The following is an 18,128-nucleotide window of genomic DNA, read 5'->3' as shown; positions in this document are numbered from 1 at the left end:
GAGTGGGTTATGAAGCAAGCCTGCTTGCTGCTATGGCCAATGACACAGTCATTCCAGAAAGTACTGTCTTGATTCTGAAAAGCATGCCCTGTCATTTTCACAACTCAAAATCACCCACTGAGAAAAGTCATTGCGCTGTAAGCACCAGTTAAGAAAAGTAGACAAAAGCAGCAAGCACCTCATCATGGTTAACTTGCTCAAATCCATGCTTGGTCCATCAGCACCACCAATCATCCCAGCAGGCAAGCACCCCTTCTGAGTATCATCAGCAGTCATTTTTGATATATTTTTGCGATTTATTTAGAGAGAGGAAGATATTTCATCCATTGATTCATTCCTCAAATGGTCACCATGGCCGGGGTTAGTCTGGGCCAAAGCCAAGGACCAGGAGTTTCACCCAGGTCTCCCATGTGGGTGCAGGTACCCAAGTACATGGGTCACCTTCTGTTGTTTTCCCAGGTGCATTTTATACATCACAAGTGGGTGCTTTCAGTCTGTATTGATGACCAACTTCTGCACAGAAATTACAGCAGAATTTTACATGTCCTTGATAATTTAACAGCAAATATCCAAAACAAGTGAAATGTTTTCTAATGGTAATATAATAACTTAGCACTTTCCTTAGAAAACTTTTGTGTAGTTTATATGATTGTATTTTGGGTTCTGTATTTATAGTCACATTTTAGCAATGTCATTATCTTCTGACCTAAAGACTTATACTGTGGACACTTACTCTGCCTTTATTCACATAGACTAAAATATCCCTGGAAGTTAATAGCATTTATTGATTGCTTCATTGATTGATTTTTTTAAAAAAATTGACTTTACCATTAAGTTTGCAATGTTACTACAAACCTACAAAAATACATCTATACTTGAATAAAGTGCATATACATAGAACAATGAATCAAGATATTTCATGTGCTGACTTAACTCCCTGTGGTCAAGTTTCTCAATTTCCCTATTGACAGTCTCTCCATTGTTATGCAAAGGGACAAAGATTTCCTTTCTTAATTGATTGGAGTTAGGTGTGGTGTTTTGATAGGTGTGCAACTTTGATAGGGCATTGACTAAACAAGGATCACACTGAGTCTTCTACCCATCCATTTATGTAACTGACTTCTTCCTGGGTATAGGTCCTAAAATATGAGAAATACAAAGTGACATTGATTCACCTGGAGTTGCTTTTCTCTAACAGTAAAAGACTTAGAAAACACCTTACAAGTATCTGCCTGGTTACATGGTTGACAATGACACAGCACAGGTCACTCAATCCTATGCTATTCTGTGTCAACAGAGAGACAGGGAAAGCACTTGCTCCTCTAAGTTTCCTTCAGTGTGCTAAGCACCAGGTTGGTTTTGCCTCAGAAAGTTCCTACTGGTTTGATCTTTTCCTGGCGTTAAACAGAGTATCCTGGAGGGATGGATCTCTTCACCTGTAGATGGAGGCCAGGATTACTTGTGAATGAAATCGTGAAACACTCTCACTACAGGATCCATCCTAGATCCCTGCACTGACACCATCTTCTTTCTCCTTCCTCTATCCCCACCTAGCACCATCATGGTCCTCCCTATATAAAACCAGTTCACTTCACTCCTACCCATGTCTTCATTCCCTTCTCCACAGGGGCCGACCTGCTCCCGGGCCTCTCTGGATTATTATCTAGAAAGACTTCTGTTCTTACACATCCGAGACTGATGCTTGCGAGTTTAACAGTGCATGTAACTCATACACTGGCAGCTATTTCAAAACACCGCGTGAGGAAGGTTGTTAAAATTTCCTGGAGATGTGCATTGGTGTCTGGGACACAGGAGGAGGGACTTCTGCAATGCTGCTCAGAGTCCAGTCAATGGGATCGCTTGTGGTTACATGTTTGTGCTCCCTTTGGCAGGGTCAATCATTCCCACCACTAAGAATGTGCATATTCCACCTAAATGTGATCTTTTAAAACTGTGAAATCTCACCATATACATGGTGGGTGCCTACTTTGCTCACATATAGCACTAACCCCATCCTAATAAGGAGTGACAAGGACATTTTCCCCGGGTCATCTCACCAAATTCTTGTCCAAGTTGACTTAAGGTCACCAGCGTTTCATCTTTCTAAAAACTCATACATTCCCTTGGGAAAGAGTGAGATAATTACATTTGCTTACAATTTGTTTTCAGTATTATCACATTCTACATTTGCAACTTGACATTCACATGACATGCATTGTTCTCAAGCATGAGGAAAGGAGGGAGAGAGAATATTCCCCATTTCCAAAACGTATTCAGCTGCCTTATCTGATTCTGATTCTGGTCCTCACAAAGATCTATGAAGTAGAACACACAGGAGATGAGCCCCATGGGGAAAGGAGAAACTAATGTTCAGAGCAAATTATTGCTTCATTTAAGCAAGAAAGAACCCTGCCTTCTGACTTCTGGTCTGGTGATGTGGTGCCAGACTTAGGCGCTAATTGACAGGCAATGTCTAAAGGAGAAGCTCCTGGTATAACGTGTGACTGCCAGCTTGTTAATCCTAATAATGCCCTCAAGGAGCAACGTGGGGATAAAAGCCACACCTGGTCACTGTTGGATGCCAGTGCACTGGTCTACCCAGGGCCTGAAGACCCCAGTGAGGCTGCTCCTGCAGGTGAGGGGCTTAGATGTGAAATTCACGGAACCTTTGCTTTTAAGTGTTTGTTTTATTTGTTTAAGGAAGAAGCATTTATATGTACACAGCATGAAATTAGAATGACAGGAAAGATAAAATCTACCATTAAACATTTTCTTAATTAACCAGGAAGATTTCAGGTAACTGAAAATACTTGGGCGATTATTCAGCCTGGGGAGAGAATGGAGACCTGTGTCGCCCAGAAGATGACAGTGCCTCCCCGCCAAGTGGAGTCCCTCCTCTAAAGGGAGGGACATGAAAGCAAAATGCTTCAGACACACGCAGGAGGAGGGAACACTGGAACAACAGGTAACTACTTGACATCCATGGGTTATTTAGCTAAACAACAGGGTAAGTCACAGTTAAATAAGCTGAAACAGACCCTTTCAGGCAGGTTAGTACTGGGAGCAAATCTGAAGGACAACTAAGGTCAGGTCACACATTCCCCAAACATTTGCAGGGGAGCTTCCTTCAAACTGTCAGAGACTCAGAGGTCAGGTGAAGGTGTACAGGTTCTGTTTCCATCACATCCCTCACATTAGCTGAGAACGTCCAAGTGATGAACAAATGCCTGCAACATCAGCTCTGACTATCCAATGTTGTTTCTTTTCTTCCATCAGCCCTTGAAGCTTATTTGATTTTATCAAATTTTACTCCTCACATAAGCAAAACCAAGGATCTTTCTCTTGCTCGGTGAAAGACCCAGGCACACAGAACAGTCCCTGCTGTGTCAGAGAAGTGTGCTCTCCACCAATACCACTGTAATGAACCAGTGAAGGCCATTTCATCTCAGGGGCTTCACACTCTAAAGCACAAGCCTGATTCTTCTAATCTTGTCCCTGGGCATCTCAGGTGTGAAGAATGGCAGTGGAAACAAGGTCAGTGGAATCAGGAGACTTTTGCAGACCAGGTAGAATTGTATGCTGAGGGTAAAGCTGGGAGCAAAACAACTGTCATCAAATTCTTTCCAAATTCCCCTATTGTTTTTTAAAATTTTATTAATTTATTGAGAGGTAGAGTTACAAACACAGAGAGGGAGAGACAGAGAGGTCTTCCATCTGTTGGTTCACTCCCCAAATGGCCACAATGGCTGCAGTTGGGTGGATCCAAAGCTAGCAGCAGGAGCTTCTTCTGGGTCTCCCACATGGGTGCAGGAACCCAAGCACCTCAGCCATCTTCTACTGCTTTCCCAGGCCATAGCAAAGAGCTGGATAGGAAGTGGAGCAGCCGGGAGTAGAAGTGGCTCCCATATGGTTTGCTGGCACTGCAGGTGGAGGTTTAGCCTATTGTGCCACAGCGCTGGCTCCTGTGAAGAAATCCTGCCTCTACACCATGGTCTGCACTTGGCATTTGGTGTCAGAAATAGTGGCCAGGTTCTGCAGCATCTACCCCTTTGGAACGTCAGTTCCAATCCTCTGCCTGGGACACCCCCTTGCCAGGGTGAGCAGGGTTGGCGTGCTCATATTCTACCTCCTCACGTGGCACATAAGCAAGAGGCAGCAGCACCAAGCGTTCAGCAACACACTTAGTAAGGGGAGCACTCAGTGGTGGGAGCAGTTTTTGTGATGCCACCCAGGAGGTCGAGACTGCCTTTGCTTTTCCAGGGATGCTTAGTTGGGTAACTAACCGGAGAGTCTGACCTGGCCCCAGCAGTGAACAGCCATGCTGAGAATGACTGGCCCTGTGATGGCCTCCCCAAGGGGCTGCCCTGTGACCAGCAATGCTGGTCTGCCTTCGCAGAAGTGCCTGCCTAAAAGCGACACAACTGCCCCAACAGGCCAGCTAAACACAGCATGGGAATTTGAATTCTGATGACAGAGTTGGCATTTGACATGAAGTCTGTTTTACAATACTGTTTAAAAGGAAAATGTCCAGGTAGGCATTTGACACTACTTGGGATGTTCACATCCCATGTGGAGGTGTGGAGGTTTGACTGCTGCACTGCTCCCGACTCTAGCTTCCTGCTAAGTCACACCTGGGAGGCAGTGGTGGTGGTTCAAGTGCTTGGGTCCCTGTCACTCATGTGGGAAACCCAGATGGAGTTACAGACTGCTGGTTTTGCCTGCTGCAGGTATTTAGGGAGTGAACCAGCAGATGAGTTCTCTCCTTCTCTCTGTTGGTCTATCTCCCTCTCTCTACTCTCTGTCTTTTGAATAAAAAATACAATAAGTAACCAAATGTTTTTAAAAATAAAATAGCTCTTTAATCCCCATTTGTGGGATCTGTACCCGGGAAATTCTCAGGGACAAGTATGCAAAATCTCACCATTGTTTACCACGTGGATTTAGCTCTGTAAGCATTCACAGAATTACTGCAGTAATGTCACAATTTACTGCATAAGGATTGAACCTGGGCTCGCACATTTTAAAACGGTTTCCATGTGTGTATCGTAATGGTTGTGTCCTCAGAGTCATTTATTTTGAGGGAGCTCTGCCACCCCCTCCCCCTCCCCCTCACCATGCAGGGTGCTCTGCAGTAGCATGGTACTTTCCCACAGCTGAGGGAATTTGAACGCCCACAAACTCAGTTTATAATATCGCAGTTCTGAAGGTCAGAAGCCTGGCACTGGTCACACCGGGCTGGGGTCAGGTTGCTGGGAGAATGGCACTCCTGCTTGGAGGGTGAGGACAGAATCCATCGCTTGGCCTCTTCTGGTGTCCAGCAACCACCCCAGTTCCTGGGCTCACCACACTTCCTGTCTGCAGAACCAGGGGCTGAACCACTCTGACCTCTGCTTCGATACCAGGTCTCCCTTAACTGTCCTGCAGGGCCTCCAAGTGCAGAACAGCCCAGATCAATCTCCTCATGTCAGAGTCCTTCTGTGGGGCCTGCAGCCAGAGTCCTTTGTACCACAGAAGGCAGAGCCACAGGTGCGGGGGACCAGGCAGGGAGCTCTGGGGGAGCTGCTGGTTTATTTAACACTCAGGCAAGGCTATCACAGCTTCATTGCATTTAGTGAAGTAGAAAGTTAATGGTAAGTCCTATGATATTTTTAGGAAAAATTTCCGGGTAACAAGAAGCAAATGCAGAGAACAATTAATGGGTGATGATTTCCTGTCTGTCTGTTTCACAGAGAGTAGATTCAGACTGTTCTATTAACACCTACCAGGTGGTCTCTGGATGAATCATAACACTTGAAGCTACAGTTAGCTCTTTTGTAATACATGGATGGAGCTGACTGACCGGTGTCACAGCAAGGACAGCTGCAGAAGACAGAGGACTGGTGAGTGAGTGCTGCCCTGGCAGCCAGCTATGCTGACATCCCCTAGCCTCAGCCACGTGAGCTGGTTGTGAGCCATAGGGGAGTGAGTTGTGAGCCATCAGAAGTGCATTCTTGCCCCGGGGGTGGACAGCTCTGTTAAGACTCTGGAGCCTAAAGTATGACTACTCTTTTATCAATGAACTTTTAATGAACTAAAAATGGCTTTAGGCAATGCTTCGCTTCAATTTCTCTGAGCAATGGAATGGGCCTTAAATGAGTGGTCAGGGTATCCAGACCACCTGACCTAGACCTGCTGTTGGCATGCGCTGCTGTTACTAACCCCAGGGAAAGTGCAGAGAGCAGGGGCCATCATCCTGCTAGGATCTCCTCTGCTTTGTACTGGATTCTACTGCCCACATGCCCTGTCAACAAATTCCTTTGGGAAGCAGGTGTGGCTCAGGCCTGCTGAAGAAAAACCAGCTAAATTTGAATTTCAGATAGTGAATCTTCCCAGTGTGAGTCTATCAGAAACAAGAACTACAAGACATCCTTGATGCTTCTCTGGAAGTCACATGGCTGAGCCTGCAGGACTGAGACTGTGGGGCCACAGAGAGCATGTCCTGGCCCTCAGGTCCAAGTACAAGGGTGCTGGGTGCTCACACCACCAAAGCCAACACTTGGGAGGAGAGCACTTTACTGCAGGGGTGACTCTTGTAGAATCAGTCTTTAACCCACCGACAGTAAAGATAAAAATCTGTTCTGAAACTGTGCCCTGTGGTTCTCACACCTCGCATATAGCTTGTAACCAAGTGCAGCTATGGCCTCTGGGTAAACACTGGCAGAGGGCAGCCTAGCTAACATCCTGTTCCTTACAGGACTGTTGGGGACATAGCTTCAAGCAGCCGCCACTTAATTGTGAATCCCCATCCTCTGTTTCCCAAACCCAGAGTAGCAATGGGGAGCCATGCAGGGTGTAACAGAGACTGCTTGTGAAGAATTTAATTCTGAAAGGGGATTGCCAATAAGTGAGAGAGCAAAGGCTATTTGGAGAAAGGCCCTCTAGGGCAACACCAAGCAGTCTGAGCAACAGTGAGGACCCCCAGCGCTGGTTTCCAGTAGCAAGAAAGAGCAGAGACCCTGTAAACACCCGGCCCCCACCCTCTGTTCCTCATTGCTCACTTTAGCCATTCCACCTTTCCAAGAGTCACTTACTGAGACCAACCACACACTGGGTGACTTCCTGGATGCAGGCACTACAGGAAGAGCAGGACAGGTAAGGTGAGAGCCCTCCCCAGGCGTGGCAGACAGCCACGATGTCACCCAGTCCCCATGGCCTATTCAGTAGCTGGAACAGAGACTCAAATAAACAGGGACATTCTCCTAGATGAAGAGCACAATGGCTCCTGCTGCCAATTCCCTGCTCCTGGATTGTGGCCTGGGAAATCTCATCCTAGCCAGACCCCCACCTTACCCCACCCCACCCCAAAGTGTCGTCTCCACTGCCTCTTTCCCATGTGGAGTGTGTTGGGTCTTGTTTCCCTCCAGGTCTTTGGGTCTCCCTGCTCCTGGGAGCTGCCACAGGCAATGCTGGCGAGAAACAGAACCTCGTCCTCTGACTTTGTGCTCCTGGGCCTTCTGGTGAGCAGCGAGGCCACAGGGGTGGTATTTACAGTCATCTTTGCAATCTTCGTGGTGGCTGTCATGGCAAATGTGCTCATGATAGTCCTGATCCAGGCCGACTCCCGCCTCCACACGCCCATGTACTTCCTGCTCAGCCAGCTGTCCGTCATGGACACCCTCTTCATCTGCACCACAGTACCCAAACTCCTGGTGGACATGGTTTCCAAGGAGAAGACCATTTCCTTTGTGGCCTGTGGCATTCAGATCTTCCTCTACTTGACCATGATCGGCTCAGAGTTCTTCCTCTTGGGCCTCATGGCCTACGACCGCTATGTGGCCGTGTGTAACCCCCTCAGGTACTCTGTTCTCATGAACCGCAAGGTGTGTCTTCTGCTGGCTGCTGGAGCCTGGCTGGGCGGCTCCCTGGATGGCTTTCTGCTCACCCCCATTACCATGAATGTCCCATATTGTGGCTCCCACACCATCGACCACTTCTTCTGTGAGATCCCGGCCGTTCTTAGGCTGGCCTGTGCAGACACATCCCTGTACGAAACCCTGATGTACATCTGCTGTGTTCTCATGCTGCTCATCCCCATCTCTATCATCTCCACCTCCTACTCCCTCATCCTGGTCACCGTCCACCGCATGCACTCCGCAGAGGGCCGCAAAAAGGCTTTTACCACCTGCTCTTCCCACTTGACCGTGGTCAGCATTTTCTACGGGGCTGCCTTCTACACCTACGTGCTGCCCCAGTCCTTCCACACCCCCGAACAGGACAAGGTGGTGTCGGCCTTCTACACCATTGTCACACCCATGCTGAACCCCCTCATCTACAGCCTCAGGAACAGGGATGTGATGGGGGCATTTAAAAGGATGCTGACACGTTGTTCATCTGCTCAGAAAGTAGTGACAAGTGACACCTAGGCATTCAGCAACAGCGACAGGAGGACAGGGCTTCTAAGAACCACCTCCATGTGCCCTGTTCCCTCAAAGTGTGCCTCCTGTTGGGGATTAGGATGCTTCAGTCTGTCAGGACTCCTGCTCCTGAGGGAAGTGGGGGATGTAGGGACCTTTTGGCAAAATATTATAAAAGAAATGATTATTAAGTAAGCCCAGGAATTCATTGTGTCTTTGTTTTTTTGTTTGTTTAGGGAAAGAATTCAAATATTCATAGTAACTGTTTTGTGTTGAACTTGGCCTCCTTCACAACCTATTTCCTGGTCAAACCAAACCAAAGCCCTAAAAAGCTACCTAATTTTGTGCAGCAAATTGCATGATGATTTCTAAAGCAACAATGTAAAAGAATGCCAATCTACAAAGCAGTGACAAAGATGATGAACCACACAATTCACTCATGTTTTTTATCATGAGATTGATACCACAACCTTGAGAGCTCGGATCATCCTTGCCTCTGTTGTGCTGATGTCAGAGCTCCCAAATACTTGGCCACTCTGATGAACTGAACAGAACCTGTGTTGAGGCATGAACAGCAGAGTGCCACACAGCTACTAGAGGGAGCAGACTCTGGTGTTTGCCACTGAAGAACACTGCTGTGCTTCATCCTTATGAGGGTAATAACAGCACACTGGGCTCGGTCACCTCCTTAGTCCAAAGCTGCAAATTCCCCAGTTCCGTGCATTCAACAACAATGCTTGGAGGCATCTGGGCCTTGATTCTGAGCTGCAGACACCTGGAGAGTTCTCTGTCATGGTCTGGCACGGTAAGATCTCAGTGTCCACAGTGCGTGAAACAGAGCAGGGAGAAAATGCAGATGTAGGGAGAAAACTCGTGCAGTTTCAAAGAGGAAGAACAACATGGCTGGAGCAGAACGGAGACCCAAGAACTCCTGGATTCTGTGTGTGTTGGAAACCAATGTGGAATGAAGGACAGTTCACTGGTTTGAGCAGAAAGATGGGTGAACAGAATTGTTACTTACTGACTGAGCTTAGGAAGACTTCCACAGTGGCAGTTAGGAGAAATCAAGAATTTTTGAAATGTCTCTTAGATGTCAAAGGCATACAGCAATTCAACTGGAATTCAGATTTGATTCTGAATTCAGGGCTAGTTGAGGTCACTCTACCTAAGAGAATGGATTTGAGATTTAGACCTGAGGCTCAAGTCTAAATGAGAAGTGAATGAGAGAGGCAATAAGGTCTTGTGAAGTAAGAAGAAACAACATCTGAGGCAAGGGTAAAGAAAGCATTTGAAGAAAGAGGCTAGGATCACCTGCAACAAGTGCACACTATAGCTGGAGGAAGACTGTGGGGCAACATGGAACACCCTGGGACATTCCCAGGAGCAGCTTCCTGGGGGACATCCCACCTGGACAGGACTCCAGAGCGTGGATTGGATGAGGGCAGTATAAGTAGTGTTGATATTGGGTTTCTTTTTTGTTTCTGTTTGGAAAGGAGAGGAGAGACATGGAACACATGTAGAAGGGCATGAGATACCAATGTGCTTGTTGTCTGCTGCCACAGCTGTCTATGGTTTCAAAAGAATTAGCCAGTTCAGCGAAATAAAACAGTGATGGATGAGACATGGAGCAAGCTTCAGGGGGATGTTCTCTGAGCACAGATGTCAGCACAGAGCAGAGAGGTTGACATGTGTGAATGCATGCGTGTGCACTTGTGTGCCCTTGTGTGTACGCATGCATGTATGCATGCACATATGTGTGTGCATGTGTGTGTGTGTATTCACGGTCAGGTCACTGCCTACAGCAGTAGGGAAGGCAGAGCACAGGACATGTGAGAGGGCTATCTGACAGCTTTCATCTCCTTCTCAGAGGAACTGGAGTCAAGCCCAGCTTCATGAGCAGAGAGCAGGGGCTCTTGTTCAAAGTTTCGGAGTGACTAAAGTCATCCTGCAGAGGGGGTAGGTGAGCGAGCAGGGCAGAGACAGAAGGACTGAAGGGCATCCTTAGCACCGCCCAGGATTGGGTTTATGAATTTTATGAACATGTCTGTCTGATAATTTGTGACATGTACTCAAATAAATGTATTGTTAATTTTATTTATCCCAAGTGATAAATAAATGTTTACTGTGTGCTGATTTATGTGTGGCTGGCATTTGTACATCTCCCAGTATGCATTTTATATTTCAATTAACACACTATATAAAAGGAATGAGTATTTATTACAAGGTATATGTGCTAGCTTAATAAACACTCTTGTATAGTTGCCATGTGCGAGCACATACAAGCACTTGTGTGCAGCGAGGAGAAGCAGCGAGTATTATCTGAGGTCCATTGGGTGAAATCAAGGCAGTGCATGTGCGTGAGGTGTGAGATGAGCCATAGCAGGATGGGGCCCACCCTCTCTCTCTTCCTTAATGAAAATTCCCTAATATGTACAGATACTATTTAGATCTGAATATAAATAACACTGAAAAATGTGGCTTTGTGAAATGCTTATTTGCCTATTTCTCTTCCAGCTTGCTAGAATGTACACACGATGGCAGGAGCTCAGGCCACCATCTTGCTCAAATGAAAGCGTCCTTATCCTCCCCATGGTGGAGGAGGAGGCTGGGTGATGTCTGTACCACCTCAGGGACAGTCAGAGATCAGAAGTGACCACTTAAGTCTATATACTCTGAAAAGCCATAGAAATCTAAGGGGAAAGACTACAGCGCACAGAGTGGGAAAACAGTATCTTTAATACACATTTACCTGGATATCAAAACTTAGTGTGATATTTGTGTTCTACTGAGAATAGAAAATACCCATGCATCCCCAAAGCAACTTTGTAATGATCAATCAGTTTTTATGTAATAGACATATGGTGAGGGTTTTATGAAAGTTTTCTGAACACTTGATTTCTAAGACTGTGTCAGCTTTGAAAAATTTAAATATATTTTATTATTTTTGTTTGTATATTCTTGTCAATATGGTAGAACTTATTCCTCCTGTCTAGCTTATTTTGAATGATAGTATTGGTGTGTTCAGAATTCAGGATCGAGAGTTTTATTCTCTCACTCTTTTCCTCTGACACTTCCTCTCTGACAAATTGATTATCTGGAAATACGCTGTTTCACCTAACATATTTACAGATTTTTCTAAAATAACTTGAGGTTTCTGTGTTGCTGAATCTCAGTGAGATTCTCTTGTTGCCAGAGAATGCACTCTGCATGATGTTAATCTTTTGTCTACAGTGAGGTTGGTTTTATCTGGATGGATGGCAAAATGTGTCTTCTGTTGCTGGTTGGTAAAATGTTCTGTGTGCATCTGTCTCCATCCTGAATCTGAGGGGGACAATGCCTGACTTTTCTCAGTCTCACCTGATTTTTACTCTGGAGTTTTTTGGTAATCAAAGGCTGGTGTCAATTAGCACAAACCAGCTGCATGCACCCTTCAAACTGGGCCCAGTCTAAAGAAAGCAATAATAATCAAAATTGTATCTGTTCAACCACTCTGGCCCCTATCGGCCCTTTGAGCTTATTGGTGTTGACTCAGTGTGTGGGTGGTTTTTGGTAAGTCTGAAGAGGCCAAGGCAACTTGGCTGTCTTACAAGGTCACAGCAGGAGGTCTGTCTCCTCAGGGCGTGAGTCTGACAAGATGGGTATCTGTGGTGGTTTTAGATTTATTGGTACAAAAAAGCCAGTTTCCTGGTGGTCCCGCTGGTGGCTGGCGATTGCTATATTCTTGGAAATCTGTGATAAATGACCTCTGCTCAAAATGACCTCACTGATGGTTGAGCTGTTTGATGGACTAGATCCTCCTAGACTAATTCAATCCCTTCTGATGCATCAGTTATCTGCAATAAAAGCCTAGACGGAACTCCAAACTGTAAGGTATACGGTATGCAGTTAGACCTGATTCATGGATAAGAAGGGCCTTGGAGAAGGTCTTCAGTCTCCTGCTATAATCCACTTGAGATTATGTCTTCTCATAGACGAATGACTTGTAAATACCTTAGTCTGTGTAGCCTGATGGAAAGAACATAAAGTAATTACCAAATCAGTGAGCGAATCTTAAATGAACTACTAAAACTAAATAGTAGTGAAGGGTTATGGAAAGGACATGTGTAATGAATGGGTTTGTTTGAGCTGGGTGTTAACGGTTACTAATGGAGTTAAACTAAAAGGTAAATGTTCCAATCTTCATAATCAATTGTTGTAAGTAGATGTTCCAATTCTTTGCAAAAAAAAATAGTGTTTTTTGTATTCGATTATTGTATAATTTAGCATCACTTTGAGTCTCTGTTCTATTGTATCTCAAATATAAATTAAATCTTTAAAATCAAAGAAATTGTTACATGGCTATGGAAATCAAGATTAGGGAGGGGTTACACGTAATAGGAGGTCAATGGTTTGAAGTGGATGGGAAACAGACTTTGTTATCATAAGGAAACATCATTAACTCTGTAAGGATCATTTATGAGTGGGCATTTGCAAAATTTATGAGGACAGTAAAGAATGTGTAAAATCAACAGCGGATGTAACTTAGGGTATAAAAATAAAGTCTGTTGCTCTCTCATCGGAGCCATGCCATCAGCCTTGCTGTGAGTGTGTCTCTCATTTCTCCCCACACCGACGCCTCCCACACATTCAGGAACTACTGGACCTGCCAGAGCAGGCCTCTGGCAAAAGTCCACCTGGGCGTTCCAAGTAACACAACTAACAGTTCTGGTAGTGCCTGCCAATTATTACAGAAGGATGAGGAAAGTGGAATAATCTAAAATAAATTTGAGGAACAGCTAACTGGGTATGATAAAACCAGAATGAGACTAATCATAAGGGGGTGAAAAGAAGTAAACAGGAGAAAAAAGCATCCAAGGGATCGCCAAAACTTTCCTGGAAAGAGGCATTATTAACAATTCTGGGTGGGGTTCAGAAACTGTTCTGCACCAAAATAAAATTGTGCTAGCTTTTTAAGTGTAGGAACAGGGCCCTTCTTGAGGCACTGTGAAGGATAGACATAAGTTTGAAAACAGCCCCAAAGAGCAACCTGAACTCTATTCAAATGGAGAGAACACAAATCAAATCCATGGTGGAACTCAGTGGGAGGGATGGTGACATCACTGATGCTTTACAAAAAAGTTTTAGGGACAGCATTCCAACGATATCACAGAAGGCAAATGGCTGACTCATTTTAAGGGGTGGGATGAGATGAAGTGAAGCCCTCAGTAGCACACCATGCATACCCCTTTGTGAGGAAAAAGCTAATCTCATTCTGGGCAGTACAGAGGAACTGCAATGAACAGCCAGTCCAACAGACATCTCCTTCAGTGCAGCTAACATAATCCTGTCTGTACCATGAAAGTGGAGCAAAGCTTCGGCTCAACGGGTACCCACACTTGTCTTGTTGTGTCAGATCACCTGCAAACAAAAGCTGAGCTTCCAGCAGAAATCTCATATACAAGTGGGATCAAGATGTTGAAGCAGGAGACAAAACATGGCCTTAGCAGCAAGAGCCACAAGAAAGCCATGGCTACTAAGGGGAAGTGGTCCAGGCAGAGCAAAAGAAGATAGGTCAAGAGCAAAGGTCACAGCAACAGTCTGTTGGAGACGTTGGTTGAGTTTCTGCAGGGTCAAAGAACGAAATGTCTGTTAATTGTGGGGGTGTTTTGAGACACTGAGTCAAAGATTCCGTGGAAAATCCCCAAGGAAAGCTCTCCCTGAGAGTCGTCCGGCACCGTGACAGTGCCCCTGCTCATTTCCCTCATCAAACCAGGACAAGTCTAATGGCTCTCAGTGGGACATCAGGCATCCACCTTACATTCCTACTTTGGCTCCTTCTGACTTCATTTTGTTCCCTAGTGTCTAAAAGTCTTTGAGGGACACCCACTCCTCTTTAGCTAACATCTCCCAGCACCCTTAGTTTGCCAGAGATGAACTAGGTGGAAGCCTCTTGAGTTCATCATCTCCCATCTTATTTAGACAAGGCCATAGTTGAAGTGGAAGTTCTCTACGCCCTTCAGAGTAAGGTACCTCCTTCTTTGCTGGCCCGTTCTTTCTGCTGGGATCTCACCCACCGAGATATTTCATTTAAATTTTTTTTTTTTTTTTTTTTTTTTTTTTTTTTTTTTTTTTTTTTTTTTTTTTTTTTTGCCACAGGTCTTGGCTTTCCATTCCTGAGAAACTCTCATGGATTTTTAGCCAGATCTGAATGTCTTAAGGGCTGATTCTGAGGCCAGAATGCTGTTTAGGACATCTGCCATTCTATGAGTCTGCTGTATATACACTTCCCATGTTGGATAGTTCTCTCCTTTTTAATTCTATCAGTTAGTATTAGCAGACACTAGCCTTGTATATGTGATCCCTTTGACACTAATTCTATCATTATGATCAATTATGAACTGAAACTGATCATTTTGACTAGAGAGATGGCATTGGTACATGCCACCTTAATGGGATTGAATTGGAATCCCCTGGCACATTTCTAGCTCTACCATTAGCAGTAAGTCTGAGTGAGCATGTGCTGAGCTAAACATCTCCTCCTTCTCTTATTCCCACTCTTATATATATATTATATTATATTAATCACTTTTCAGTTAAATTTAAATGCCTATGGCCGGCGCCGCAGCTCAATAGGCTAATCCTCTGCCTGTGGCGCTGGCACACAGGGTTCTAGTCCCGGTCGGGGCGCCGGATTCTGTCCTGGTTGCCCCTCTTCCAGGCCAGCTCTCTGCTGTGGCCCGGAGTGCAGTGGAGGATGGCCCAGGTCCTTAGGCCCTGCACCCGCATGGGAGACCAGGAGAAGCACCTGGTTCCTGGCTTCGGATCAGCATGGTGTGCTGGCACAGCATGCCAGATGCAGTGGTCATTGGAGCATGAACCAACGGTAAAGGAAGACCTTTCTCTCTGTCTCTCTCCCTCTCACTGTCCACTCTGCCTGTCAAAAAAAATAGGCTGGTGCCATGGCTCAATAGGCTAACCCCCTGTCTGCAGCGCTGGCACACCGGGTTCTAGTCCCTGTCGGGGCACTGGATTCTGTCCTGGTTGCCCCTCTTCCAGGCCAGCTCTCTGCTGTGGCCCAGGAGTGCAGTGGAGGGTGGCCCAGGTCCTTGGGCCCTGCACCCACAGACGAGACCAGGAGAAGCACCTGGCTTCTGGCTTTGGATCAGTGTGGTGTGCAGGCCGCAGTGTGCTGGCTGCAGTGGCCATTGGAGGGTGAACCAATGGTAAAGGAAGACCATTCTCCCTGTCTCTCTCACTGTCCACTCTGACTGTCAAAAAAAAAAAAAAAAGAAAGAAAGAAAGAAAAGAAAAAAGAAAAAAAATTAAATGCCTAAGAATAATTGTGTGTTAATTGAATTGAAGAGTTCAAACAATGGTATTAAGTAGAACAAAAAAAATACTAAAAGGAATAAAATAGTAAGTTGTTCTTCAACAGTCAGGACAAGGACTGATCAAGTCATTGTTTCTCATAGTGTCAATTTCACTTCTACAGGTTTCCTTTTAGGTGCTCAGTTAGTTGCCACAGATCAGGGAGAAAACATATTTGTCCCTTTGGCGCTGGGTTAATTCATTCAGCGTGATGTTTTCCAGATTCCTCCATTTTGTTGCAAATGACCGATTTCATTTTTTTTTAACTGCTGGATAGTATTCTATAGAGTAAATATCCCAAAATTTCTTTATCCAGTCTTCTGTTGATGGGTTGATTCCAGGTCTTAGCTATTGTGAATTGAGCTGCAATAAACATTGAGATACAGACAGCTCTTTTATTTACCAGTTTAATTTCCTTTGGGCAAATTCCAAGGAGTGGGATGACTGGGTTGTATGGTAGGGTTATATTCAGGTTTCTGAGGAATCTCCAGACTGACTTCCATAGTGGCTTAACCAGTGTGCATTCCCACCAACAGTGGGTTAGTGTCCTTTTTCCCACATTCTTACCAGCATCTGTTGTTAGTTTATTTCTATATGTAAGCATTCTAACTGGGGTGAGTTGAAACCTCATTGTGGTTTTGATTGATTTACATTTCCCTGATGGCTAGTTATCCTGAACATTTTTTCATGTGTCTGTTGGACATTTGGAGTTCCTCTTTTGTAAAATGTCTACTTAGGTCCTTGGCCCATCTCTTAAGTGGGTTGTTTGTTTTGTTGTTGTGGAGTTTCTTGATCTCTTTGTAGATTCTGGTTATTAAACCTTTATCAGTTGCATAATTTGCAAATATTTTACCCATTCTGTCGGTTGCCTCTTCACTTTCCTGACTGTTTCTTTTGCAGAACAGAAACTTCTCAAATGGATGTAATCCCAATTTTTTTTCTTTTTTTTTTTAACTTTTATTTAATGAATATAAATTTCCAAAGTACGACTTATGGATTACAATGGCTTCCCCCCATACCGTCCCTCCCACCCACAACCCTCCCCTTTCCCACTCCCTCTCCCCTTCCATTCACATGATTCATTTTCGATTCTCTTAATATACAGAAGATCAGCTTAGTATACATTAAGTAAGGATTTCAATAGTTTGCTTGCACACAGAAACATAAAGTGAAGAATAATAGATGATTTTTTTTAAGTGATGATGAAATCAGATCAGACCTATTGTCATGTTTAATCCCAGTGAGAGTCAAGTTGGGAATTGATAATTTCTTCTTCTTTTTTTTTTTTTTTTTTTTTTTACAGAAGATCAGTTTAGTATACATTAAGTAAAGATTTCAACAGTTTGCACCCCCATAGAAACACAAAGTGAAATATACTGTTTGAGTACTCGTTATAGCATTAAGCCTCAATGTACAGCACATTAAGGACAGAGATCCTACATGAGGAGTAAGTGCACAGTGACTCCTGTTGTTGACTTTACTAATTGACATTCCTGGCTATGGCATCAGTAATCTCCCTATGCACCAGTCATGAGTTTCCAAGGCTATGGAAGCCCTCTGAGTTCTCCGACTCTTATCTTGTTTAGACACGGTCATAGTCAAAGTGGAGGTTCTCTCCTCCCTTCAGAGAAAGGTACCTCCTTCTTTGAAGACCTGTTCTTTCCACTGGGATCTCACTCACAGAGATCTTTTGCCAGAGTGTCTTGGCTTTCCATGCCTGAAATACTCTCACGGGCTTTTCAGCCAGATTGGAATGCCTTTAGGGCTGATTCTGAGGCCAGAGTGCTATTTAGGACATCTGCCATTCTATGAGTCTGCTGAGTATCTCACTTCCCATGTTGGATCACTCTCCCCTTTATTTATTCCATCAGTTAGTGTTAGCAGGTACTAGACTTGTTTATGTGCTTCCTTTGACTCTTAGTCCTTTCATTATGATCAATTGTGAACTGAAATTGATCACTTGGAATAGTGAGATGGCATTGGTACATGCCACCTTGATGGGATTGAATTGGAATCCCCTGGTATGTTTCTAACTCTACCATTTGGGGCAAGTCAGCTTGAGCATGTCCCAAATTATACATCTCTGCCCTCTCTTATTCCCACTCTTATGTTTAACAGGGATCACATTTCAGTTAATTTTTAACACTTAAGAATAACTGTGTATTAATTACAGAATTAAACCAGTCATATTAAGTAGAACAGACAAAAAAAATACTAAGAGGGATAATGTATTAAGTTGTTCATTAACAGGCAGGGCTATGTTGATCAAGTCACCGTTTCCCATAGTGTCCATTTCACTTCAGGGGGTTTTCTTTTTGGTGTTCAGTCAGTTGTCACCGATCAGGGAGAACATATGGTATTTGTCCCTTTGGGACTGGCTTATTTCAC

The 18,128-nt window shown here is 44.6% G+C and overlaps 1 protein-coding gene across 1 annotated transcript; it reads left to right on the top strand.

Moving 5' to 3' along the window:
• The first annotated feature begins 7,442 nt into the window (after window positions 1–7,442).
• LOC100338371 (olfactory receptor 2T11) lies at window positions 7,443–8,402 on the top strand. Its single transcript, XM_008251815.4, has one exon. The coding sequence runs from the start codon at window positions 7,443–7,445 to the stop codon at window positions 8,400–8,402; it is 960 nt and encodes a 319-aa protein (XP_008250037.4).
• Window positions 8,403–18,128: the final 9,726 nt, after the last annotated feature.

This window comes from Oryctolagus cuniculus, chromosome 6 (genome assembly GCF_051225735.1).
Source record: "Oryctolagus cuniculus isolate XC-2025 breed Fujian yellow rabbit chromosome 6, ASM5122573v1, whole genome shotgun sequence".
Taxonomy (NCBI): Eukaryota; Metazoa; Chordata; class Mammalia; order Lagomorpha; family Leporidae; genus Oryctolagus; species Oryctolagus cuniculus.
The sequence above is the reverse complement of the archived record's forward strand: the minus strand, read 5'-3'. Positions and strand labels throughout refer to the sequence as shown.